This window comes from Centruroides vittatus, unplaced genomic scaffold, assembly GCF_030686945.1.
Source record: "Centruroides vittatus isolate TY-2023 unplaced genomic scaffold, ASM3068694v2 contig_377, whole genome shotgun sequence".
Classification (NCBI taxonomy): domain Eukaryota; kingdom Metazoa; phylum Arthropoda; class Arachnida; order Scorpiones; family Buthidae; genus Centruroides; species Centruroides vittatus.
The window spans coordinates 1,449,488-1,477,138 of NW_027122198.1; the positions used below are offsets into that span (position 1 = coordinate 1,449,488).

Consider the following 27,651-nt stretch of genomic DNA (forward strand, 5'->3'; position numbering starts at 1 on the left):
TAATCACTCTACAAGCAGATGATTGACTTAAATCATTTAAATCACCTACAACCAACTGAAATGTTCCTGTGGCATAAAACCATAGAGCCAACAACAGTTGTCTATTGGCAACATCACATAATTTTTCAATGATGTAGAAACTAAATGATGACCAATTCACTCTAATATGTTTCTTAGACTCTCTTTTGGTAAATGATATCAACATAGAAAGTCGTAATTGTCCAATTGTTCAAAGTCATTTCTTCTTAGAGAAATAATCCGTCAACTTTGATATTTCAGATTTTCTAGCATCTCAGTTTCATTGTCATCGAATGTCACCATTTTTCCCTGAAATTGGTCACTTTGTACAGGTATCGAACCCACAGTTATCGTTTACTTGCCAATTTTCTAGAGTTAGAGTTATTGTGTTTGACTCGAGATTCAGAATTGGTAAATACCAATTTACCAATAACTTGGTTGGTGAATATGGTGGTAAGAACGTGTTTTTAGAAAATCTTTTAATCCGAAATATTGGGTCATTGCAAATGAAATGGCCATTTCTTAAAATTTAAACTTTCTGGCCTTGCAGTTCAAGTTTTTCCTATGTGAACAGTAACGGTGCTATATGTTTGCAATTGGAAGAGCATATATAATATGTAAATTTAAAAATGTAATCTCATTTATATTCTGAGTTCAACATGTTTTTAAGAGTACTTTTTCTGATGGCATGGAAAGAAGGAAATTGAATAATTTTCTTTTTCAAATATAAGCAAGGACATAATGCAGCTGAAGCAACCCAAAATACCAATAAAACTAACCAAATATCAAACTCAGTGTTTTGAATGCTTTGAAGGCTTTCAACATTCCAACACCAGAATCAAAACCAAATACAGGGTTTCCTTGTATGTTGAAATGACATACGACCTCCACCTATGTTGGTTAACTTAGTCAGGTTAGGCCCTTCATTTACTTCTTCTCTTCCAGAAGATTTAAGTAAGATTATACCGGATGCTTTATAAACTATTAACACCACCACCTGCTGATGAGAAATGTTTATTAAACAAAACACAAACTTTTTCAACCTAATACAACAGTGCAAGAAAAATGGACAGTTTGTATCCATACCGGTTGTTCGAGTTAGCCAGAATGTATAGTAAACTATGTGTTGATTTAATGTAGATACCTATTGTTATACAATCTCTCTTCAACTGGATGTCTATATCTAATATGTCTATATGTCTATAGATGGGTATAGGTTTTCAACATCCATTACTGTCCCAACCTCTTCACCATTCTGAACAGATCATTCCATCACAGGAAAGAATCTAGCAATTAGACTTAATGAGGGCAAATATCACTTTAATAAAGGGTACTGCACCACAGTTTTGTCTAGTATGGCACAAATAGAGAACTCTGTAGTTAAATGGAATGAAGTGACTATTCTCAGGGCTGTGTGTTCCCCATCCTTAGCAATGAACAAAGAAAGAAAAACATGAAATCTATAAAAGTAAATTAAAGGATGGTTGCTATAAATGCCCAGGTTTGCAGATGGACTACTTTCTGCATGGAAATTCTGCATAAAAAAAAGTTAATATATAAAAATTCTTAGTTGGCACTTGCCCTTATATTTGGATGCATTTTTGTTTATTTTATTATTTTATATCCTTATTGATTTAGTTTATTTAATATATTTTATCTTTGTATTTTATTATTTAATTGTTAATTTATCTAATATTTTCATTTTAAATTTAAATGTAAAAAGTTATTTCGTTAAAATGTTCCATTTTTGAAAAGGTGTTCGAATTCAGTTACACCTGATGACGACCTATTGTATTAGGTTGAAAACATCTGTGTTTTGTTCAATAAACATTTCTCAGCAATGGAAGATGGAACTGATAGTTCATTAAGTACTAATAAAACTTTTGGTGTTGGTTCTGTGAGTGAGCAGGTCACCAGGCATTGGTTCAAAAAAATTAATTCTGGGAATACAGATCTCAAAAATCAGAATTGAAGATTTGAATAAGAACATTGTCTGACTGTCCAGGAAATTGCAAAAAGATGGAACATACTTAACATTATTCAACCATTTCTCAACATCTAAACATGTTAGGGAAAGTCAAGAAGCTCAACAAATGGGTACTACATGAGCTCATTGACAGAAATAATGACTTTGGCTTCTCATTCTTATGATTTCTATCAAGTTGGCATTAATGCATTTTTATTCCATTGGGAAAAGTGTATTACTGTTGTGGAGACAATTTTGATTGAATATGTAAGTTTTAAATTAAATTAATAAATATTCAAAGTCAGAAGTAAAAATCAGTCATTTCATTTGCAAAAATCTAATATTTGATAATATATTAACAAGAATTGAATGATACAATAAAAATTATAACCAAACAAAAATGTTAAACCAAGTTAGACTTCATATGAATGATATATAAAATAATTAAAATCATAATTTATGGACAATCCATTAGTTATGTATGCCAGTGGCGTGCCGTGACATTTGATGATAGGGAAGCTGTGTTTCTGTAAGAAGCCGACTTTCAAGGGCAATCAATTAATTGCGTGTCAGGGCCCGTTCATATTCGTTTGTTTGATAAGCCAGTAAAAACCATATACTTCTTTAAATGTATTTTTAATAGATTATCTGACGTACTTAATAAGAAAGTTCAATATAATTACCTCCGTTATTAGATTCAATAAATTCCTTATGCCCTCTAAATGCCAATTCTTGCTTTGAGAAAAAACATATAACATCTATTAATTTAGATATATCTATTAATCGTAATTATCTTGTTATAATTTTCAATATTTATTTTATATTGTCTACCAATGTTAAATTCTATTCTGCTTTGATTTCCAAATTGCTTCACTTTTACGAAACTATACAAAACACAAAACTACTTTGACGTCTTGTCAACTATACAGAACGTCATTCGTCATAAATTTTATTGTCAAAATTTTTTTGTCGACATATTTATATTTAATTTAGGCATTGGTCTTTATCTTTTAATAATGTTTTCTTTTTCATTATATGGTTTTGAGCCAAAACTTTTTTAAAATAAATTTTTGAATCACTAGCCACGATATAAGGGCTAAAATTAAAATTATCAGAAAAACTTACTTGGTAAAACAAAATGTGTGACGAATATACATACCTAGTACAAAAAATTCTTCAATTGTATGAATATACTTTTAATGAAACTTGTAATTAAATATAACTTTGTGAAGAAACGTACATAAAAATAACAAAATATTCTTTACTTTTTAAATCTTAAAACAATCCACTTAGTGAAATACTGTAGCTCTCTACGAGTGGCTAATGAATGGAATCAGAGACGGTCCAGGTAGGTGTGTGCGTGCCAAATCCCGAGGGTGCCGATACCGGTCAATGTCAAATGCCTCTTTTGTTGCATCACTAGTATATATCAAAGGACGCGACAGGGTTGTTGTAGATTTTAAATGTTTCTCACCATAGCTGTAAAAATCTAAATATGTTAAACTTAACAGATTTGTTCCATCAATTCGTTTTAGACAATGTCCACGGAAATTTCCAAAATTTACAACTTTTCGGTCACTCTCATTGAACTGGAAAAATTTCTGTCTTTATTACATCTAATATTATGAAGAGAACAGACCCCACTGTACTCGGCAAGAAGATTGGTTCGGTTAAGCTTCTGTTTAAGTAAAATTTCGGCTCTTTCATCAGGGTTTTATTTGTTTCTAATTACCTAATTGCTTAATTATTTAACTACTACTTAAGTAGAAATAAGTCAAAACTAGTTACTTTGTACTTGGATATCTGTAGTCTTGGGAAAGAAGTGGAAAGAAATTTTTATGACAACTGATACATAAATCGTAAATTTAAGGAAAATAAATTCTAGAGCTTTTTTTCTACCATTGTATGGTACGTCTCATTCATTAAATTTGGTTGTAAATGATCACTGCCAAAGTAACAGTTAATTTTTTAACACTGTACTAGAATTGTACACGTTTTTTCTGCATCCCCTTACAGATGGGACATACTAAATCGTAATATCACCGGTTTAACATTGAAATCCGTAAGCAATATAAGATGGGAGAGCAGAATAAACGCAGAATAAATATATCAAATATTTTAATGGATTTTTTTAAAACTCCTGTCAACTATACAGAACTATCATAAAAACATGCCAGTAAATTCCTATCGGTTGGGTTAAGTTATAAATCTAGTCTACAGTGGGCAACCTTTTTTATAACATGGGCCAGAATAAATTTTACGTTTTTACCGCGGGCCGTTGTAGTTAATTGACGCCTTCTTGTGACTTGTAATTTTTTTAGTCTACAAATATGAAATAAATAAATAAAAAGTTAATTACTACATTTATTTCTCTTATCGTTTTCGAAAATTACAAAGAATTGGAAAAATAACTAATAATTAGTTATTTTTCCAATTTAATAATCTATTAAAGATCTCGCGGGCTGGATAAAAACTTTTCGCAAGCCGTAGCTGGCCCACGGGCCGGGGGTTGCCCGCCGTTGATCTAGTCTACTCATGATTCACATAATCGGGCGAGGACGGCCGAACATCTAGCAGACAGGCGGCTAACAGCCCACAACCGGTCCAGGATATAAAATTAGAAGCTTTATGCGTGTGTTGCTTCTACCAGCTAAACCGGGTGACGTTGGTGCTCTGTAAAGCGCATGTGCCAATGCCTATAATCTGGCTGATTGGAAACTGACCCGGTTTCGACACTCCTTCCGCCACCGAATTATTCGAATATACAATAGCAATCTTATCGTCTTTTTTCACATGTAGTATAGAAATTTGTAAAAGATACATAATGCAGTTATAATAAAATATTAATTTTAATTAATGCAAAGTACGTTAAAATATGAAAATTTATATTTTATAAAATACAAGGGAAGGTCATTGGAAAGTGGAATTGGCGCTTCCATCGCTTCCAATGACGGCACGCCACTGATGTATGCTAATTTTATACTTTTCAACTACCATCATAAAACTTCTAGTAACACTGTCACACATACTCACCCAAAAATTACATAATACATATCCTCAATTGACTCCCTTATTTATACTAAGGAATAATACACAACATAAGGTTTGATATGCAACTATAAACATAGTTTAAACAACTTTTGTAGATCCAGGACAAAACTTTAATTTAAAAAAATATACTGACTAATATTTTTAATGAATACCGATCTTCCTCAAGTTATTTACATTCTATACACGGAATGTATTGAAGAATACATTACAAAACTTAAAACAAACATATTTAATCGAAAAAAAATGTTGCCAGGCATACAAAATGTTTTTTCTTCCTTGTAATTTATGTAACTGCCCTTAATTTCAGCTTTGTAAATTTCCAATGTGTGGGGCCAACAAAGGGGGCAACTTTAATCCTAATCAGGATGGTTGAGGGGTAAAGTCAGATATGTAAGTAAAAGGCACTGAGTCAAGTCTCATTAGCTTAAAAAGAATGTATTTGTTCTTGTTTAGATTGAATAACAATTTGTGTTGCTGCCCCCATTTACAAATTTTGTCCAGTACAGTGGAACCTCACTTAACGAGCATAATTTGTTCCAGAATCTTACTCGTAATGCAAAACACTCGTTAAACAAAACAATTTTTCCCCTATAAATTAATGTAAAATACGATAATGCATTCTATGCTGAAAAAAATACTCAAATATTTTATGTATAACAAATGAACTTCTTAGCAAACACTGGAGGAAATATAATTCATCACACAAAACCTTTGAAATTCCAGTGATACGTGTTTACAAAACAGCGAACATTTTCGACCCCATCCAGGTCTTCCTCAGGCTATGGTTATAAGGAATTCAAATACATGCGAAATGGAACAAGAAACCGAAACGAATGTGATTCAAAATTTAGAATAGCAAAGATTAAAACTGGAACATTACTCTTGTGTGGAAATGACAGTTAAGCACGTGTAACATCACGTTTGCAAAACGGTGAATACACGTGAAATATACACAACGCAAAATCAGTTATGGGGTGCATTCCCTCATAACAAAATTTCCATGCGTGAGAGATGTTGACTGCATCCTTAGAGTTGATGCATGTGTTATATAATCCCGCTTTATATATTTCAAGAGTCTCCATGGTTCTGAGCTGATCTGTACGGTGTGAGAGCCTGATCAGACGGGCATTTTGTAGATCAGCTGTGATTCCCAGTTCTGTGGCAACAGTTGAAAGGGTGGTGGTGTTTTTTTTATTGTCAATGTCATATTTGTGCTCGCGAAGCTGTTTATGATTTTGTATTGTGTATATTTCTCACCACTCGCTGATTTTGCATTGTGTATATTTCGTGTGTATTCACCGTTTCACAAACATGGTGTTACATGTGCTTAACCATCATTTCTGCACGAGCGTAATGTTCCATTTTTAATCTTTGCTATTCTAAATTTTGAATTGCATTCCTTTCGGTTTCTTGTTCCATTTCGCACGTATTCGAATTCCTTGTAACTAGTCTGAGGAAGACCCGGATGGGGTCGAAAACATTTGCTGTTTTGTAAACACGTATCACTGGAGTTTCAAAGGTTTTGTGTGATGAATTATGTATAACATTTATTCAAAGAAAATTATATAATATACATTGTTAAGGTGCGTGAATCATCATCTTTTCTTCTAGTGAGAAATGAACTAACCTGGAATGCAAATTCGATTTGCAGAAAAAAAAATCACAAATATGTCTGATAAACACGCCAAACATAGATATGCCAAATTCTTGGGCTATGTGAAGGCTCTAATTAAATATTAGAAATTAATTAATTTGACTAAAGGTGGGTAGTTATGCTGCCATCTCATATTAAATTTAATAATTATAAATAATTAATTTTTAATTTATACATTTCTAAAATTTAATTTGAAATTGGTCATTAAATTTAATACAAGATGGAAGCATAACTGCCTATCTCTAGACATATTCATATTCATTAAACGGAGTAGAGAGTTTGTCTGTTTACAAACTGACTTTACCTCTATGGAAGTAGTAGTTATGAAGTGGAAGTAAGAGAGATAGTGTTTAGGGAGGGAAAGTAGATAGGAAAGATTAAAGGTGAGTATGGGAACCATGGGCACCTGCATCACCTTTATTAATAAACAAAAATACAAATACAAATAAGAATACAGGTAAAAATTACATAAATGTATAAAGCTATACAAAATACAGTAATGGCATGAGAAACATTGAATATACAGTATATACAGTGGTAAAAACTAATATGTTGTACAGTAGTAGTGACACCAAGTGTGAATATCTGTCAAAATTGCTGTTCGACAATTAATTGATGTTGATGTGGTTGCCATCCAAGATACTCACATGTCCCAGATGAAGAACAGTTCCGGAAGAGATGCCACATCCCAGCATTCACTGCAATAGGCATAACATATGACAGTTCTTATGGTGTCGCAACATATGTCCGCAATACCATCCAAAATGTCAACTTCTGTCACAGAGTGTGCAATAAAACATCCACATGGTTGTAACAAAAGTGAACAATGTGACAATCACAAATGTCTACAAGCCACCTGGTATTGCTTGGACAGAAACAGTTCTACCCACCACTGACCATCCTTCTGTCTATGTAGGGGACTTTAACAGCCACAGTGAAGAATGGAACTATGCAACTAGTGATGACTGTGGCTTGATATTTGTTGAGTGGGCAGAAATACACATCTAGTATTGACATTTGATGCCAAAGACAAAGGGACATTTAGATCAGCAGCCTGGAAAAGAGATTATAATCCAGATCTGTGCTTTGTGAGCTATGGTAAAAAGGGCCATCCTCTGCCCATCATGAGGAGGGTACTTGAGGGCTTCCCACACAGCCAACATAGGCCAGTATTGCTTGAAATCAGCATCACAATTCCTTTGATAAAATCTACCCCTCACCCAAGATGGAATTTTTTAAAAGCTAACTGGGAGCTATTCTTCTCTGAACTAGAGAGATGCATATGTTGGATCCCACCAAAAAGCAATGGCTACAAATGTTTCATTGGAACACTGTTGTGTGCTGCTAAGAGAAGTATATCAAGGGGATTTCGGAAGTAATACGTTCCTGGATGGACTGAAGAGAGTGAAATGCTCTTCAATGAATTTCAGGAGGGCAACGATCTGAAAATTGCTAATGCACTTCTGTCCAGTCTCGATACCACCCGAAGGCAAAAATGGATCAACACTGTTGAAAATTTGAATTTCACTCATTCCAGCAGAGCAGCTTGGAGCCTTCTTAAAAAAACTAGGTGGGAGTGCATCTGTAACTAAAGAACAGCCCAAAGTCACACCTGATCAAATAGCCAACCATATTATCTTAACATCCCGAGTTCAACCTGATAAAAACCACATCAAATTTGTGAAACGCCAACTTAGAGCTTTGAAAATAAAGGCAGCATCTGTATCAAGCTATGCTTGACCTTTCTCAGTCAAAGACATAGATATGGCTCTGAAGAAATCAAAACTGGTAAGGCCCCTGGCTTTGATGGAATCCATCCTGAATTCTTAATACATACTGGCAAGAACACAAGAGCATGGCTAGCTTGGTTTTTCACAGACATACTTCAAAATGGTACACTTCCTCAAGAATTTAATAAATCTAAAATAATAGCCATTCTAAAGCCTGGAAAACCATGTGACAAACCAGAAAGCTTCAGACCCATAGCACTTCTCAGCTGCTGCTACAAGCTCTTTGAGAGGCTCATCTACAATAGAATCAGCAACACTATCCTAGAGAATGTACCATCAGACCAGGCAGGTTTTAGACCAAACAAAAAGTTGCAATCAAGTCCTTTCTCTTATGATTAGAGGCTGGCTTTCAAAAGTGCTTGAAAACCAGTGCTGTATTTATTGACTTTACTGCAGCTTTCAACACTGTCTAGAAAGAGGGTGTGATGTACAAACTTCTGCAGATCATCCCATGCAGAGCAACAGCCCATATTGTCAACAGCATGCTATGCGATAGGAAATTCCAAGTCTTTCTGGGGGATAAAAAAAAGAGCACAGGCAGGAAGGTATGCAACAGACTACCTCAAGGATCTGTGCTCTCACTTTTACTATTTAACCTATACGCTTCTGATCTCCCAATTACTACATCAAGAAAGTTCTGCTATGCGGATGATATCACAATAGTCGCACAACACAGTCAACTAGTGCATGTTGAAGAAACTTTTGAACATGATCTGGAGAGTATGGAATACTACTTCAAAAATGGTGATTGTCTCCAAGTGCCACCAAAACAGAAGTGTCCTGTTTCCACCTGAACAACCAGTTAGCAAATACAAAGCTGAATGTCTCTTTCTATAACCACCCTCTTAGATATAATATGTACCCTAAATACCTGGGAATCACCCTTGATCATACCCCTGTTTTTAAGAGGCATCTAACAAACATTGCTGGCAAGCTCAAGAGCAGGAATAATATAATACAGAAGCTTTGTGGAACCACATGGGGATCAACTGCTAACACCTTGCGCTGCTCAGCTTTAGGACTGGTTTACTCGTGTGCTGAGTATTGTGCCCCTCTGGCTGAATAGCTCCCATTCAAGACTAGTATATACGCAGCTTAAAGTTACAATGTGCCTGGTTTCTGGTACCATACGATCCACACAGCACATTGGCTGCCATTACTGGCAGGAGTCATGCCACCTGACCTAGGACAATCTAAGGCCCTTGTTCACGAGTCCCTAAAGATAAACAAAAATCCTCAGCTCCAAGTTCACCAAGACATTCCATCTTTGAGTATTGACCATTTGAAATCTCAGAATTCAACCCTTCAGGCAGCTCAGGTGGACATGGCTACAACTGACGGTGACTACATGACATTGTGGAAAAACTGTTGGAAAACAGGAACGGAGCCCCACTGCACAGTTTGTTCTGTTGCAGAGGAAAAGTCCAGGGTTTGACTTACCTCGCAAAACATGGAACCGTGTCAGGACGGGACATGGCAGGTGTAGAGACTCTTTGTTCAAATGGAAGAAAGTTCCAGCCCAGTGTGATTGTGGTGCTCTTTGTCAGACTGTTGAGCACATTGCACATGAGTGTAGACTGAAGACTTACCCTGGTAACATGCAATGACATTCTAATGTCCACCACATAAGTCGTAAAGTGGATAAGCAAATTAGATCTACAGCTCTGACTGCTTTTTATATTCTTGCGTATATGTGCAGTCTCATAATTGTAGTTTTATAATTGTTTAATTGTATTCAGTGGTGTGCCATTACATTTGTTGACAGGGAAGCTGTGTTTCTGTAAAAAGCCGACTTCCAGGGGCAATCAGTTAATTGCGTGTCAGTGATTGTTTATGGCAACGGTGGGCAACCCCCGTCTCGCGGGCCAGGTACGGCCCGTGAAAAGTTTCTATCCGGCCCACGAGATCTATAATAGATTATTAAATTGGAAAAATAACTAATTAAAAGTTATTTTTCCAATTCTTTGTAATTTTCGAAAACGATAAGAGAAATAAATGTAGTAATTAACTTTTTATTTATTTATTTCTTATTTGCAGACTAAAAAAATTACAAGTCACAAGAAGGCGTCAATTAACTACTACGGCCCGCGGAAAAAACATAAAATTTATTCTAGCCCATGTTATAAAAAAGGTTGCCCACACTAGACTCTAGAGTCCATTCGTATTCATTTGTTCAATAAGCCAGTAAAAACCGTAGACTTCTCTAAATGCATTTTTCATTGATTATCTGATGTACTTAATAAATAAACACGTTCAATATAATTACATCTGTTATTAGATTTAATACATTCCTTATGCCCTCTAAATGCCAATTCTTGCTTTGATAAAAAACATGTAATATCTATTAAATACAATTAGATACAATATATCTATTAGCCGTAACTATCTCGTTATAATTTTCAATATTAATTTTATATTGTTTACTAATGTTAAATTCTATTCTATTTTGATTTCCAAATTGCTTCAATTTTACAAAAGAATCGATGTGACATTTACGATTTTCGTGTCTTTCGCCAGCTTTACTCAAATTATTTAAATCGTCAAAGCCACACACTAATTTTATTTTAAAATAGTAGGCAAGGCCAACAAAACAATTTTTGCATTTTTATGCATCCACAAAGCCATTTTATGTCTTCATAAATTTTATTGTGAAAATGTCCAACAAATTTTTTTGTTGAGGTATTTATATTTAATTTAGGCATTGCTCTTTCTCTTTTAATAATGTTTTCTTTTTCATTATATGGTCTTGAGCCAAAACTTTTTTTAAGTAAATTTTCAATATCACAATTACAGTCTAAATCGCTAGCCATAATATAAGGGCTAAAATTAAAAATAAAATTATTAAAACTTACTTAGTAAAATAAAATTGGTGATGGATATACAATTATACATACCTGGTACAAAATATTCAATTGTATGAATATACTTTTAAAGAAAATTATAATTAAATATAGTTTTGCGAAGAAACGTATATAAAAATAACATAAAATATTCTTTACTTTTTAATATTAAAACAACTCACTTAGTTAAAATTGCTCCCTACGAGTGGCTCATGAATGGAATCAGAGACGATTTTGGTAGGTGTGCAGTGCATGCATGAATGACAAATCCCGAGAGTGCCGATACCGGTTAATGCCAAATGCCTCTTTTGTCGCATCGCTAGTATATCTCAAAGGATGTGACAGGGCTGTTGTAAATTTTAAACGTTTTTCACCACAGCTGTAAAAATCTACATATGTTAAACTTAATAGCCATTTGTTTTCTAACTAACTCGTTTTAGTACCAGGTGTACACGGAAATCAGTTCCCCACTGTACTGAGAAAGTAATTGCTTCGGTTAAGCTTTTGTTTAAGTCAGCAGGGTTTTATTTATGTCACCATTCCCTAATCTCTTAATTATTTAACTACTTCTTAGTAGAAATAACCCGAAACCAGTTACTTTGTACTTGAATATCTGTAGTCTTGAAAAAATAGCGTAAAGACAAATTTTTATGACAACCGATACATAAATCATAAATTTAAGGAAAATAAATTCTAGAGCTTTTTTTGTACCATTGTATGTCTCATTCATTAAATTTGGTTGTAAATGATGCTGCCAAAGTAACAGTTAATTTTTTAACACTACTAGAATTGTACACATTTTTTCTGCATCCCCTTACCGATGAGACATACTAAATCCTAATATCACCGGTTTAGCATTGAAATCCGTAAGCAATATAAGATGGGAGAGCAGAATAAACGCAGAATAAATATATCAAATATTTTAACGGATTTTTTTAAACTCCTGTCAACTATACAGAACTATCATAAAAACATGCCAGTAAACTCCTATCGATTGGGTTAAGGTATAAATCTAGTCCAAGGGTGGGCAACCTTTTTTATAACATAGTGTAAAATTTATTCTGGCCTTTCTCTGCGGGCCATAGTAGTTAATTGACGCCTTCTTGTGACCTGTAATTTTTTAGTCTGCAAATATGAAATAAATAAATAAAATAAGTTAATTACTACATTTATTTCTCTTATCGTTTTCAAAAAATTACAAAGAATTAATTAGTTATTTTTCCAATTTAATAATCTATTAAAGATCTCACGGACCAGGAGTTGCCCACGATTGTTCTAGTCTACTCAAAATTCACATAATTGGAAGAGGGAGGCCGAATATCTTGCAGGCAGGCGGCCAACAGCCTAGAACCTGTCCGGGATATAAAATTAGAAGCTTTATGTGTGAAGCATCCACCAGCTACACCGGGTGAGGTTGGTGCTCTTTAAAGGGCTTGCGCCAATGCCTGTAAGCTGGCTGCTTGGAAGCTGACCCAGTTTCGACATTCCTTCCGTCAATGATTTATTCAAATATACAATAGCAATCTTATTGTTTTTTTCACATGTAGTATAGAAATTTGTAAAAGATACATAATGCAGTTATAATAAAATATGAATTTTAATTAATTCAAAGTACGTTAAAATATGAAAATTTATATTTTAGAAAATACAAGGGAAGATCATTGGAAGGGAGAAGCAGCGCTTCCATCGACGGCACGCCACTGATAGTTTTACTAATTATTACTTTCCTATTTCATTACCGGTTTTGTGTTACTCCATTTTGTTATGCTTTGTTTGTGTCATGTATAAGCCATATGCTAAATAAATAAATAAATCTGTGGAATGTTCTGAGAGTAGCATTCAAACACAATTCCTGAGAAATAGTCCACAAAGCCACTCCATTGCATTATTTCTGGAGAATATTCTCACATATCAGCAGTCTGAACCTCTTTCTTGCCATTGCTTTGTATTCTGAAGAAGGCAGAGACAGCATCAGATTTTATAATGCCCTTCATTTGCATATTAAAAACTATACAAGGCACACAAAACAGCAAAAATTTGCATGTCCAGCTGAGTAACAGCTGCAAGTTCTGGGTGCATATAAATTTATTGCCTCCATGTTTTGAGTGGAATGATCTTTTCAGGTGTGATAGTCACATGAGTGTACAATAGTCCACGAGAGGCAGTACACAAAACAATAACAATAATTTATTTTTTTTTATGTGATTAGCAATATACAGGATTCTTTCGAATTCCAACTCTTAATGTTATACAATATCCCAAATTGGGGATAGGAATTGAGCGAATACAGAACAAAAGAACATGCTCACGACTGGTAATCTTACGACTAACTTACACTACATTATAAACTAAAAAGGAAAGGAAGAATAGCAATAAGTTTTAGTATGATAGAGGAGGTTATAAGGAATACCCAGGTTCTCTGTTTGGTATTGATGCTCTTCTGGTGGGGAACCACTCTGAATCATTCCTCGCTAATCTTTTTCGAATCTCTTCAAAGATTCTCCTTATACAAGGGACATTGTCTCTCTCTCTCATTCTGTAGGCCACATTTGTCTCCCTTTGTCCTCCAAGATGATGCACAGGAGCGTAACTTTTGGATGTCTACCTTCACCAAGAGTCAAACCCAAGAACAAACCTTCTTATCATTCTAGTCACGTCAAGGACTTCACTTCCCATTGTTAACGTGGTTCATGGAAAGGATTACCTCACCCACAGGAAGGAATGTTAATAGAAAATTCAAGAAAACAAAAGGGAGAACAAAGAAGAAAGAAAACTTAAAATAAACTTATATCTAATATATACATATGGCATATTGCCACACAGGCTTACAATGAGATACCTAAAAATACCATTCTATTATTGTGTATGTACCGATTTTTGTTGTTCAAAGAACAGCTTAAATGGAGTAAAATGTTTTTATACAAATTGGAAACAATTCTGTTATTGTTACTGTTTATGATAAGTGCATATGAAATGAGTATACATTTACCACCATAAGTAAGGGAATCAGGTGATATAATAACAAAATTAAAATTTTTGGAGTCCAAATTTTTTAAATAATAATTATATAATAATAATAATAATAATAATAATATAAATCAGACAAATTTATTTATATTATTTAATATGACTTCTACTTAAATTTTATTTACTAGTAAGGATATAGTGATATTTATTAAAGAATATCCAATAACAAAAACAATGAAAAACAAAAATTACCATTTTGAATACTGATTTTTATTACTCTGACTTTTCCATCCTTACAATGTCCAAAAAATGATTTCAGTTCTTCATTAGCTGAAATAACAAAATTATTATTATTTAAAAAAGAAAAATAAATAAATACAGGTACTACATAATTCCAGTAAACAAAGAATATTTTAAAATAACATTTTCAACCTGATTTCAGATTATCTTTAGCTACAATGGAACAATATTGTAAAGAAAAAAAAACAAAAAACAAACTTAAAATTCAAATTAAGATCATAGCAATAATTATACAACTTAAAAACCTTAAATTACCTGTAAAGATGTTTAATATACTTAATGTTTAGATTAAGAGATACTGCAAAACTGGATGAGATTACATTAAAACCACCAACTAGCACCTGCAATCCAGTTAAAATGAGTCAATTTATTATAAGAACAAATATTTTCAACTGCCTTTAACAGCCATCTTCAGATTATGGAATATTAGTAAAACAAAATTCAAAACACAAAATTTAAATAAAATAGAATTTGTTAAATCCATGTTGGTGGTCTCGTGTAAAAGAATGTTGAAGAAAAATAAAATACAAAACAATATAAGAAGTTAAATAAAGTACATACATAAGGTATAAGTACAGTAATGTACAAATAAAAAAAACAAATATACCATATTTTTGTAGACTGTCCAGCATTTCAGTCTATCTGAGAGAGACCAAGAAATCAGATATTTATGTATGATAAAAACTGGCATGCTCAGTTTTAAGTAAGATTATACATCCCTCTCCGGAGGGTGTGTGAAAAGAAAATTAATGGGTTTTTATTCTAAAACTGTGAAACTGTCAGCATTACATCAAAAACTACAATTATATGCTTAATTTCTGCATTTTGTCTTCTTTCTAACAATGTAAAATATTCGTTGAATGCTGAAAGTGCTTTTTTTATTTTATTGTAATTTGACCCAAAAATGCAAAACTGAACATATCAAATTTCATAAACTGGCTGCAAATTATCTCAACTTACACCATTAACATCTGTTTTATATGAAATTTGAGAGGAAAGTGTTATCTTCCAAGGTCAGGATAGATTGTCAGTGCATCCCACACTGACTAACTAATACTACTAATGTCAATAAATCTGAGCAATAAGCCAATTATTGCCCTGTAAACAAAAACTCTCTTCCTGGTTGTAAGTCAATCAATTTACAATGTTGTTATTTTATTGTATTCATAAAAATCTTTTATTTAACATTTATTCAATTACTAGTTTTGTTAGATCTGATTGATTTTATTTTTGGGTGTACTATAGATTACCACCTATGTAATTTCAGGACTTTGATTATATATTTGAACTCAGGGGACCGAGACGAGTTCAACGGTACCCTATTTTTGAACCGGAGACAAAAACTAAAAAAGTTATCATACTTTTTAAGTTACCATACCTTTTTAATGCTCTCATGAAGACGGCACCATAGTTGCTAGTACTGCCATCTTGCGGTAAAGTCTGCAAACCATGACGTTAGACTACAGTCATCTCCAGTAGCGATACGAGAGCAGAGAGAGCGACGCGACTTCCGATCATCGTGCGATCGCCATTTCAGTTAATGTTACTTATGGCAGTGAACATGGCGGCCGTTCCCACTGTTTGTGCTCCTGACTGACCTCCCGGAGGGGAGCCGCCGGCAGGCCGCCATGTGCTAAACGTTACTAGTTATTGATTCACGGTAGTTCTTGAACAAAGTAAAAAAAAAAGGGGGAAATGTCTACTAAAGGCAATTTTAACGGCAAGTGACGCGACTTCCGATTGCGATAGCAAGGCTGACTTAGCGGAGAGAGCAACACGACTCCCTATCATCGCGCGATCGCTGGAAAAAAGTATGATAACTTTATTATTTTTCGTCTCCGGTCCAGAAGTAGGGTATCGTTGAACTCGTCTTGGTCTCCTGAGTTCAGATATATACTCAAAGACCCGAAATTCCATAGGTGGTAATCTATAGTATCCCCTTATTTTTTAGTCACAGTTTAACCAGCATGCTGATAACCCTGGGGTTTCTGATGTGCTGGTCTCACCATTATATGCAGCATACAAGTCAATCTGCAAAAATATACTAAAAATAAAAATAACTAAAAATATAAATAAGATAATAAAAATGTTCATAAATAGCCTTTCATGTATGTGATACTGAAGATGTGTCTTTAAAATTAACAATGAAATCTTTCTAGGTTGCTTTGTAAATTTCAGGGGTTTTTAAAATACTAGAGCTACGTGAGAACAGATATTCTATGTAAGAGACGTGCTTTATCAAAGGCCATTCTGATGTCATTGTCACAAGGAAAGGTTACAAGGGCTGTTGTGCAGAAACCCTTTTGAAGTGTGTACTGATGTTCCTTTAGTCTAATATTCAATGGTCTGCATAGAGCTCCAACATACTAACAGTGCCAACTTATCCTGTTATCAAAAATATGAATCGTGTAAACACCAGATAGTGATCCTTCACGTCTCTTTATCATTCATCAGCAAGGAAAAACTGTTGAACATCTCTTAAATGCAATATTAACGCTGGCTATTCAGGATAGTTCTCGTTAGGTACCATAGAGAACCCAGTTAAAGGTAACAATTTTTTACGGCAGATTGTTGTTTTCTATAGAATTGACTGATTTAAGATAATGTCAGATGAGACCCTTGACAAGGCTTCTGATATTTGTTGAGTCTTATCACCACAGTTCTCATCTGGCATTATTTTATACAAACTGACAACAGACACAACTTTGTTATCAGTGCGAGTCTGTTGTCAGTTTATGGTAAAAAAATGACCTAGCATACTATAAGATGTCACGTGAGTGTCAGTTGGACGTGTGGGCTGGCCGCTGATAGATGGCACTGAGCCTAGTCCACTGCACATGTAAGATTGTCTTTGTCTACCCTCAGTTCATGTGAGACTTCGTGCTAGAGACTATTATAGTTCCATGGCTCTTTGTTACACTTGTTACTGACAATAAAGTTTACTCAGTCTCTGTAGGTTTACTCTACTTTATTTAGTGTTCAATGTCACTCAACGTTACATAAGATGCTTAAATAATTTTTTAAAGATCAATATTTACTTTAGTTCATGTCAGTTACTAAAAACTTTTATATATGAAAATAATTTTACTAAATACTTATGTAAAGCAAGTATTGAAAGGGGCTAAAACCCAAAATGCATATACTTTAAGAATTGAAAATATATTGTTTAATATTCTTGTCTGCTTAGTCTTTGTCATTTGGAAATGTGACTGTTTATGTCGGGAATTGAAAAATGTTATTTAGATTTCTAAATTTATGAAGTATTTATGGATTAATCAATGTTTTGTACACTTACCTATTATATAAATATAAACATCTTAAACCCAATAGTTACATATTAAAGCAAAATGATTTTTGGACTATATCAGGCTTCAGGCCAATTCTTTTCTTTTCCACTTGTAATTTTAATTCAATATGCAATACCATCATCTGCATCATTCTACTAAGACTATTGCATTTAACTATTTAGCCCACGCAACTATGCTGGCTTTCACTTGACTGTTTGTGGAGAACTTGATGTTGACTTAGTATTATTTAGTTGTATTAATGGTAGTTTGCTATTGAGTGTAAATATATTTGCTAGTTTATGATCCAAATTAAATTAATTTCCAAACATTGGTTTTAACAAAACTTTTGAAATTTATAGATCTATAATTTTTTCAAATTGCAGCACAGACAACATTCTCAGTGCCAACTCAAAAAGCCTTAAGAGGCATTTACAACAGATAAACATTGACATAATCTCTATTGGTTAATTACAAAAGTCCCTTAATGCAGAGCTGTGCATGCTCTCCTTGATACATTCAGCTGTCAGTGGAGATATGGTGAAAGTTGGGGCGAATTTGATATGTCTTGCAGACCAATTCCAACACGTGATCTGGTGGGTTAAACTGTTGTTTTGTTGTGTATTATAACATTTTAGTCATATTTATAAACAGAAAATTATTTAGAATTTATTACTATAAATGAATGTTGTTAGAGACACAAGTAAGCAAAAACTTATTTCTTGTATGTGTACATTGTGTAGTATGCAATGTATAAAATGACATGTAATGTATAAAAGAACATTATCAACATAATACAGCAAGCTAATCTTTACTTTTGTTGGTATGTGTATTTGTAGCTGTTGAATTGTAAGTCATTGGTGCTGATAAAGAATTGTCCTTTGCCTAGTTCTTTCTCCTAGTCAGGTTGAATGTTTTTAGATTTTGAATAATTGTAATTTGTATTTTGATAAATAATTGATTTTATTATTGTGATTAGTGAGTTGAAATTGTAACATTTAAATATCACAATAATAATTTTCACGCCAAATACTGTATAAACAATACAAAGAATACACTGAGTTCAGCATTATATACACATTTGCTTGTCGCAAGTACATTCGACAAACCTTATTGTCGTTGTCATCAGGCGAGCACATAAATTTGCCGAAAAAACTTTAAACAGAACTAATCTGACATAGAACAGAACACATAAAGTTTTGCCAAAGCCATTAAGAACACAAAACAAAAGTTCAAAAACGTTTGAAAACTGATCGAGCATCTAGCTCCATGACTAACGAAGTTGCACATGCGCAGACCCAAGCTCATGCTGCACGCATATTAGACAACGCTAAAATGTGCTCAATCACTTGTACAGTGTGACCCATACATTGGGCAGATCAAGAGTAGGAGTGTTGCATGCGTCCAAAGTGGTGGTAAGGAGAGATTCCCAGATGAAAACAATTTTTCTATCTTTGCAGCTCTTGAGCATAAGTGCTTGCGACCATAGCAGGTTGTAACCTTGTTCGAGTACCTTTCTTGTAAGCTCTGTAGTGTGCCTACTCCTCACTACATCATCTTGGTGATCCACAAGGCAGCTGGCAAGCATTCTGGTGGTGGCCCCTATATATCTTGTGTTTACTCCCATTGCGAGATTTTCCAGCGGAACAGCATAGACCCCCGACTTCTCAAGCGTGGAAAACTTCTCTCTATCATTGCAAAGAAGCTTGGAAGTGGGGTTAGTGGTAGTACAAGGTTGTGCTTCCTAAATATTCTGCAGATGCATATTGAAAGGGGTCCGAGGTATGGCAACGACGTTTAAATCACCGAGAACCTCCTCTTGCTGTTAAGCCAGCCGTGTATACTGCCAAACTGATGTTGTCTAACTCATGTTGGCCAGCTCCTGCATGGAAGCAAAAACGCCCTTCTGATGAGGGAGACGATGGCAGCATTAACATATCAAGAAGGCTGAAAGGCCTCTGCTGGGATAATGTGCGGAGCTACGTTGGGTTTGTAGTGTACCGAGAATTGTAGACCTTCCGGAGACTTATGTATAAGCAGGTCTAAGAACGTTATTGCAGCGTTGTCTTCTTTCTCCCAGGTAAAATTAATGAAGGGTATATGCTTGAAAGCTGTTGCATAAAGATGAGAAAAACCTCCTCTGTGTCTTCCCACGCTACAAGGATGTCATCTACGTAGCGCAGATACAAGCGCAGGTAGTGGATAGCAAGTGGGGAATTGAACATTCTGTGCTCTATCTCTCTCATGATGAGTTCCACTAAGATAGCAGATAAAGGAGAGCCCATGGGGATTCCTTGCTTTTGTAAATATACTCTCTGGTTGAAACGGAAGTAATTATGCTCAGTGACGAAACTGAGTGCATCTCGTAAATCAAGCACCTGCTGGATGCTAAAGCCATTTATTAGTAGGAGAGAGTTGGCCAGCATTAGTGCCTCAAAGGTGGGTACAGAAGGATATAATAATATTACATCTAGCTTGTAGTGTAGGTGTCTGGTCGTAGAGCTCCAATGCTTGAAACAATGGTGGACTTGGCAATAACAGAAGAGGGAGTGATGTATGGGGATTCCAGAACTATGGCACAAAGAAATTTAGCAAGCACTTTCTCTAAATAGTAGGTAGGATGAGACTGTGTGTTTACTAGCGGGCATTGCAGCCAATTTGTTTTATGGGCTTTTGGTTGGAAAAACAACCTAGGACACGCAACGTTGGGGAGAGGATCAAGAGGCCCAGTTAGGGTTGAGGAAACTCCTGGTAATGCGAAGATTCTTCTCGCCTTTCTTAATATCGTTGGAGTAGGGTCCTCACTCAACTCTGAAGAATGCGACTGCATTAGGAATTTGTTGGCCCTGGTGAGAAAGTCACTTTCTCTGCACAGCACAAACTTCTTGTCCTTGTCAGAAATGAGAAATTTATGTGCTCGCCTGACGACAACGACAATAAGGTTCGTCGAAAGTACTTGCGACAAGCAAATGTGTATACAACGCTGAACTCAGTGTATTCTTCGTATCACTTGTAACATTTATTTTTGCAATATTCTTTGCAGTTGTAATATATATACAGGGTGAGTTTTTTTATCTTGAGACAATTAATTGCATCTAATTATTTCAAAAAAAAGTTTAAACAAAAGTTATAGGGTTTTGAAGGGACAATCAATTGGTGACCTTGACCTTCAAGGTGGTTTGAAGGTAAAGTCTGTTTTTTTCAATGGGAATACATATTTTTGACTCTGGCAATGGAAAGAGCAGGAAATTTCACATCGGATATACCCTTGACCTTAAGGTTTAGGTCAAAGATAAAGATTATTTTAAGATTAAAATTAAAAGCTTTTTCTAATGGGAAACCATACTTTTTACTACTGAAATAGACATGGAGGTAAAATTTAATTTTTTCACAACCTTATTACTTTGACCTTTAAAAGCATTCACTACTTTTAGCACTACCCAGGAAACGATGCGGACATAGTAGTTTTCTGCTCCCTTTGAGGTGCTTATTTTCAGTGAGTTCCCTTGCCTCTCACTATCAGGGTGCTTGTTTTTTGGTGAGTCACTTTACTTCTCACCATTGCTTGAGATGTGGGTTTTTGGGAGAAAATTTTATAACAAATGTTCAAAATGACGCCCTTCCACTTCGAAGCATTTGTTGAGCCATGCTTCAAATGATCGCACTTGAGATGCCTTCTGAGGTCAAATTCGGGGTACTCAAGGTTATGGCTGATTGTAAAATTTCCTCCTCTTTCCATGTAAATGTAAATTTTACTTCCCTGTCTATTCCAGTAATAAAAAGTATGGTTTGCCATTAGAAAAAGTTTTTAATTTTAACCTTAAAATAACCTTTACCTTTGACCTAAACCTTAAGATCAAGGGTATATCCGATTGTGAAATTTCCCACTCTTTCCATTGCCGAGGTCAAAAATATGTATTCCCATTGAAAAGGCAGACTTTACCTTCAAATGACCTTGAAGGTCAAAGTCACATTCAAGGTCACTAATTGATTGCCCCTTTGAAATCCTACAACTTTTGTCTAAACCTTTTCCCAAAATAATGAAATCCATTTAAGTTATTTTATTGTCTCAAGATAAAAAAACTCACCCTGTATATATATGTCAAAAAGTCCAATACTGACATTTTTAGTTTAAGTTTCATTTTAACTAACTCTAGGCAAGGTTTTCATTTTGTTAAATTCAGTCCTTGCAACTATACATTTAGATTCTAAAAATGTAGCTATGTTTCTAATCAACAGCTTTTGCCCTTCATAAACTTATTTCCAAATTATTTTCATGTAGTTCAACATTGTGGTTTACAATTTCACTATACCATTTCTAGTCTGCTTGAAATACAGAATTCTTTATTATTTTGGATAAATAATACTATTTTGCACAAACAACACAAATTTAAAATCAATGATTGTGTTTTTTACTGAATTTCTTCCTGATGCAAGACCCTAAGACACTATTTTAAGTACGCTCCTTTTTCCTGTTACAGTGATCTTTCATTTAATAATTTGTCACCTACTGTTGTGACTGATATAGATGACATAAAATTAATAGCAACTATTCTGCTTCATAATCTGACAAAAACTGTTTTATTAATACTTTTCAGGCATAATTTGATAAAACAATTGAAATATGTTTTCCATTAAATCAAAGTCTGATTTTCAAATATCTTATTTAGATTGTACAAATGTTGAGAAGGGTGCCAAGACACTACTCAGGGAGTGCAACCAGCAATTTAAGCAATTAAACCTGTCATCGAAAAAATACAATGGTACAAGTACAGCTTGCTCATCTGAAATTTCTGAATAAAAGATCTTGTTCAGTCAGTTAGTATCTTTATAATAATTTCGTAATCTCAAACACAGTGTCAGAAGTATTTGTTACCCACACAAGCCATATTGTTGAAGTAATTAAAACAACTGAAACAGACTTGGCTTGTTACCATAAACATAAAGAAGGATGTGAAATAGATTTAAATATGATAGAAATAAAGAAACAGGAAAAAAATAATTTTAAAAGACAACTATACAAACATATCTACATAACACTACCAATGTTACATTTGCCTGTATGTATAAGAGTTTGCAAAAACATGATGTAAACAAGATAAATAACCTTTTGTTTGCTGTGCATGTCAGGAAACATGGAATACATGGCTCATAGCAAACAAACTGGAATAAAAACATAACCAAGGTTAGTAGCATAACTTAGGAGAACAATGTTTAGAGATATTTGACCCACTTCATCTGAATGATGACAAACAGCACAACATTGACACAATATTACAAATATTCAAGGAGTATTCTGCACATAAAAACATTTATTGACAGTACCTAAAAACTCCTTATTCAGAAAACAAGCCCTGACACATTTTTTGATCATTTTTTCATCAGGGAGAACTTTTATAAAAGTAACTCTCAAAAACCAGTAAGCCAAAAAAGTATTTAATATAAAACTAAAATTTTCAACCACTTCAAGCAGTCAGTCATCTTCAGGTTTTCAATGATGACTGCTTAAGTGGTCAAAAATGTTGATTTTTCTATTAACTTATCTATGGAAAATTAGCTCTTACTTAGGTATTAGACACAGGAAAAACCCAATACAACTCCACTTTGCCAGCCATTTGATCAGGCACAAACTCTGGACCAACTTTACCAGTGTTCAGTGATTTTATCCTCTAGGTCACTGATGGGTTAATGCAAGATATCATGGTGCAACAATAACAAGAACACTGCTTGGCAAATCAATAGAAAATATTAAAACATCTGCTAGATGTGATTATATATTGTTTTATTAAGTCCATATGATTATATGTCTGTTTGACATAGACAAAAGAACTCAGACCATTGACATCACTTCTACAGTAATATGGTCTTTGCAAGCAATGGCAAATAATGAATCTCAAATGGGATTTCAATTGCTTCCAGATATTTAGTAAAGATTTTTCGCAAAGCCAGAAAATATGCCTAAAGACCAATAAAAATATCAGATATGTACCTTTTCAATTAACAATAATTGTAATAATGTTGACAATTCAAAAAATCAGTACTATACAGTAGTAGAGATAAAGTTGAGACCACATGAAATTTTCTGACATTGAAAATTTGTTCAGATTTTTTGAACCTGTTGAATTCTAAACAGATAGATAATGTAATAAAGAAATATATAATTGTACACAAATATTCAAAGTTATAAATGAAACAGGACTCGAAAAATAATTTGAGGGATAAAAGTCAAGCTAAGACCACTTTGCAGATTGTAATAAGTAGCAAAATGTAGATTTAGATTAAAAAATATCCATCAGGAAAGTAACATAAAAATTTGAAGCAAATGTTTTTATAGAAATGGTTTAATGCATTGAGATATACTATTATTTTACACACAAACTTGACTTTCATGGGTAATGCAAAAAATTAAGTGACAGAACAAGAACTTATATTGGCAAGCAAAACAACAGTGAAAGGATCATTGCAAGAAACTAAGTAAACTTTTGACTAAATGTTGTAAAACAGCTATTGCTAACTTTTTATGAAATCCTGAAGGTTATGGAACTCATTACAAGAACAGAACAAGACCATAGTTGACTGTAATGTTCAAAGAGTTTTTAATCAGACAATAAAACAGGAGAAAAAATAGCAATGAGTTTTAGCAATAAAAAATAGGAAAAAAACCTCTGTGCATTCCAATTTGGAGTATCATTATTGACCTGATGCAGATCTTGTTTACGATCAAAAATGTTTGTCAAAGTTTTTACATTAAAATTGTTTGTTACTGGATGTTAAAATGTTAAAGGTTTTGTTGATTTGCATTCAGAAATAGTAGTAAATGTATTGTTAGACCTCTTTTTTTTTGTTTGTAACAACTTGATACATGCATAACATGCTGCTGCCATTTAGTATTTAAGTATTTAAAGAAGAAATATACACCATCATTGACCAAAAAACAAAATGTTAAAATTTGCTAAAAAAACACCATAATTCAAGTGACATATGGAATAACATAATATTCAGTAATGAAGAAAAATTTAATTTGTAAGGTATTATCATCAGTATTAATGGCATAGTCTGAAAAAATTAACCAAAATGGTTTTCAAAATGGCAAGGTGGTAGTCTTTCCATAATAACCTGGGTATACTTTTCATCTGCAGAAAAAAGTGAAACTGTTTTTTGTCAGGCACACAAAACTCAGATAAGTACATCAACACTTCAAGATCATTTATTGCTCCTTAAGTTAGTTGTCCCAACAGACATGCTTTTCAGCACAATAACATCCCATTCATCGCTTCAAAAGAACCGGCTCGACTACACAAAGCAAATATCACGGGCCAACCCGCACTCATTCTCAACTTAAATGTTACGAAAACACTTGTAGAAAAAATGGAAACAAATATACCAATCACACTGCAACTTACATACTTTTCTAGCACTAATTTAATCAAAACTAGTTTTGATTAAATTAGTGCTGGAGAAATGTGTAAGGTGAAGTCTGATCATTAAGACCTACAGCAAACACACGAGCAATACTCATCCATCAAATTTGTCAGCAGACGTCAATTTAATTCGGCACTCAAGCTTCAAAACACGATTCCGTAGACCCAGTCTAAAATTTCAGTCCACTCAATCTTCTTCACACACTGGAAATTCATACAAAAATATACTTACGTAAAAACCAGATAACCAAAGTGGTTAGTACCGGAAAAGATCGTACGAACCCAATCAGACTACCGGGAATATACACCATCCCCCTCAGAGACCACAGATTTGACAGAGATATGGTTTACATTGGCTCCACCAAACGTACAATGGGGATAAGAATTAAAGAACATAAGGCGGACATACTACACAAAAGGCTCACAACAGCTCTCTCAACGTATGCCACCGATCAAGAAGTCACGGCGGACTTTAGCGCAGCCCACATTATCCTCACTACTAACCACCCGTAACATCTCAAATTATTGGAAGCTATGGAAATATACAGAGCAGGATGTAACACCATGTGCATCAATTTTAAAGACGAGTTGGCCTTTTCAGCAGCGTGGCAGATCCTGCTGGAAGATAATTTTTAAACATTAACATCATCTGCTATCGTCTGCTTGGAAATCGTTCATTGGATAACGTAGGATTGTGATATTATATATAGTTTGTCAAGAATCTGCATTTTTTTGTAAAGAATTTGCATTTTTTATTGTTTTTTCGGTACATCGTTTTTGCATAGTCTGCGCAATCACGAGAATTCTTTCCATTCTCGTGATTTTGTAAATTTGAATTTGGTTCGTTCTTTTTGTTTTTTTGTTCGAGTAACTGAAGAAGACTGATGAAATCAGTTGAAAACGTTTTTATATAGTTAAACTTTTGCTGGAATTTAAGAAAGGTGTTGTTTTCTCTTTATTATACCAGTTCCAGTAGGTTCGTTATTCATTTTTATTAACATCATCACCGCTTTGAAGCGCATGCGCGCCGCACGGACCGGCAATCGTTTTGTTTAAAAATATGTTTGAATGTTTTCACGTGGCGGAATTCGAAACACGGTTCTTTCCAAAAGGAATATATTCGAAATTCGACGATCGGCGTAGATTTATTACTACAAAGACTGAAGAAGTGCCTAGAAGAGGCTACGAAAACGTTTGCAACTCGAATACTAACCACTCCGGTTATCTGGTTTTTTACGTAAGTGTATTTTTGTAATTTCAGTCCATTTTAGGATCTGGCAAAAAGTATGCCAAAGCAATTCTTTGAAGTCAGCATTGTCAAGAGGCAAGATTAATTATTGAAATATTTATATTTAATTTTTTGTTTACAATAAATGGTCTCAAATCTATTTCCAACTCTAAAAAGTCCAAATTACTATTTAGTAAAAGTAGAATTTCTTTTTGTTTTGTAGTGTTATTTTGTGTAATTGAGAAATGCTAAAACAGTGTTTAATTTGTCTGAAAGTAAATTATTTGGATAAGGTCTGAATGCAATTTCCAGCAATGTAACAATATCCACAATTTATATAGGCCTATATAAAAAATGTAAATCTTCAAGTAATATTTTTTTGGAGAGGAAATTCGATGAGAAAAATTATTTTAAGGAAAATTTTCTGAAAATTAAGCTTTGTCGAACGTTATTAATTTCATTCATTCTACTTTAAGTATATCTAAATCACATGTTAGAATTCACATATAATTATGTTGAGTAATCTTCGTTACTACAATCGTGGGCAGTCAGCATTGGAAGAGTGGATAAATCCAGTTACTAAAACGAAATAATTCAAGTTTTTCTTAGACAAATTATTAGAATACGTTAGGTCAGGTTAGAACGTGCGTCCCACTGTTTCCTTGCTGGAATCAGAGACGAGCCTCCATCTTGGCACCAAGGGTTACATTAACCGAGAGGGATTTTAGACCTATCGTCGTCGGTTTACGAATAAAGTTGAAGTTCTCCATCACCTTGGACAGGAAGTGCGAAGCGAAGCCGGAAATCGTCGCGACCTCCTTCGACCGATAGCAAAGGACGACGACCTTTCGGCAAATTTACCTTTGATCCCGGTCTGGTGAGACATGTCGGAAGCGTGGAAAGGACGGAAGACGCCCCCTGCCGCTTCTCGCCGATACACCTTAAAAGTTTTTTAAATATCTTTTTCCGAATTTGAAAATGTAGTCGAAACGAATAATTTTACAGCGTGAATAATTTATAAATACTACATCAAAGACAATATTATCGGCGAAGTTTAAATATTAATCAAACACTTTTATTTAATTAAACTGTTTTGACTACTTTATGGACGTGAATAATTGAACACCACTAG

The 27,651-nt window shown here is 34.1% G+C and overlaps 1 protein-coding gene across 4 annotated transcripts in view; it reads right to left on the bottom strand.

Moving 5' to 3' along the window:
- twf (twinfilin actin binding protein) overlaps positions 1-27,447 on the bottom strand; it is a 68,351-nt gene extending 40,904 nt beyond the window's left edge. For all 4 annotated transcript variants that reach the window (XM_067270753.1, XM_067270752.1, XM_067270754.1 and 1 more), the window contains exons 1-2: positions 27,381-27,447; positions 14,539-14,616 (exon numbers count right to left, since the gene is read on the bottom strand). In XM_067270753.1, the coding sequence (XP_067126854.1) occupies positions 14,539-14,616; positions 27,381-27,405 (103 nt within the window). In that variant the 5' untranslated portion in view covers positions 27,406-27,447. The remainder of the gene's footprint in view (positions 1-14,538; positions 14,617-27,380) is intronic.
- Positions 27,448-27,651: the final 204 nt, after the last annotated feature.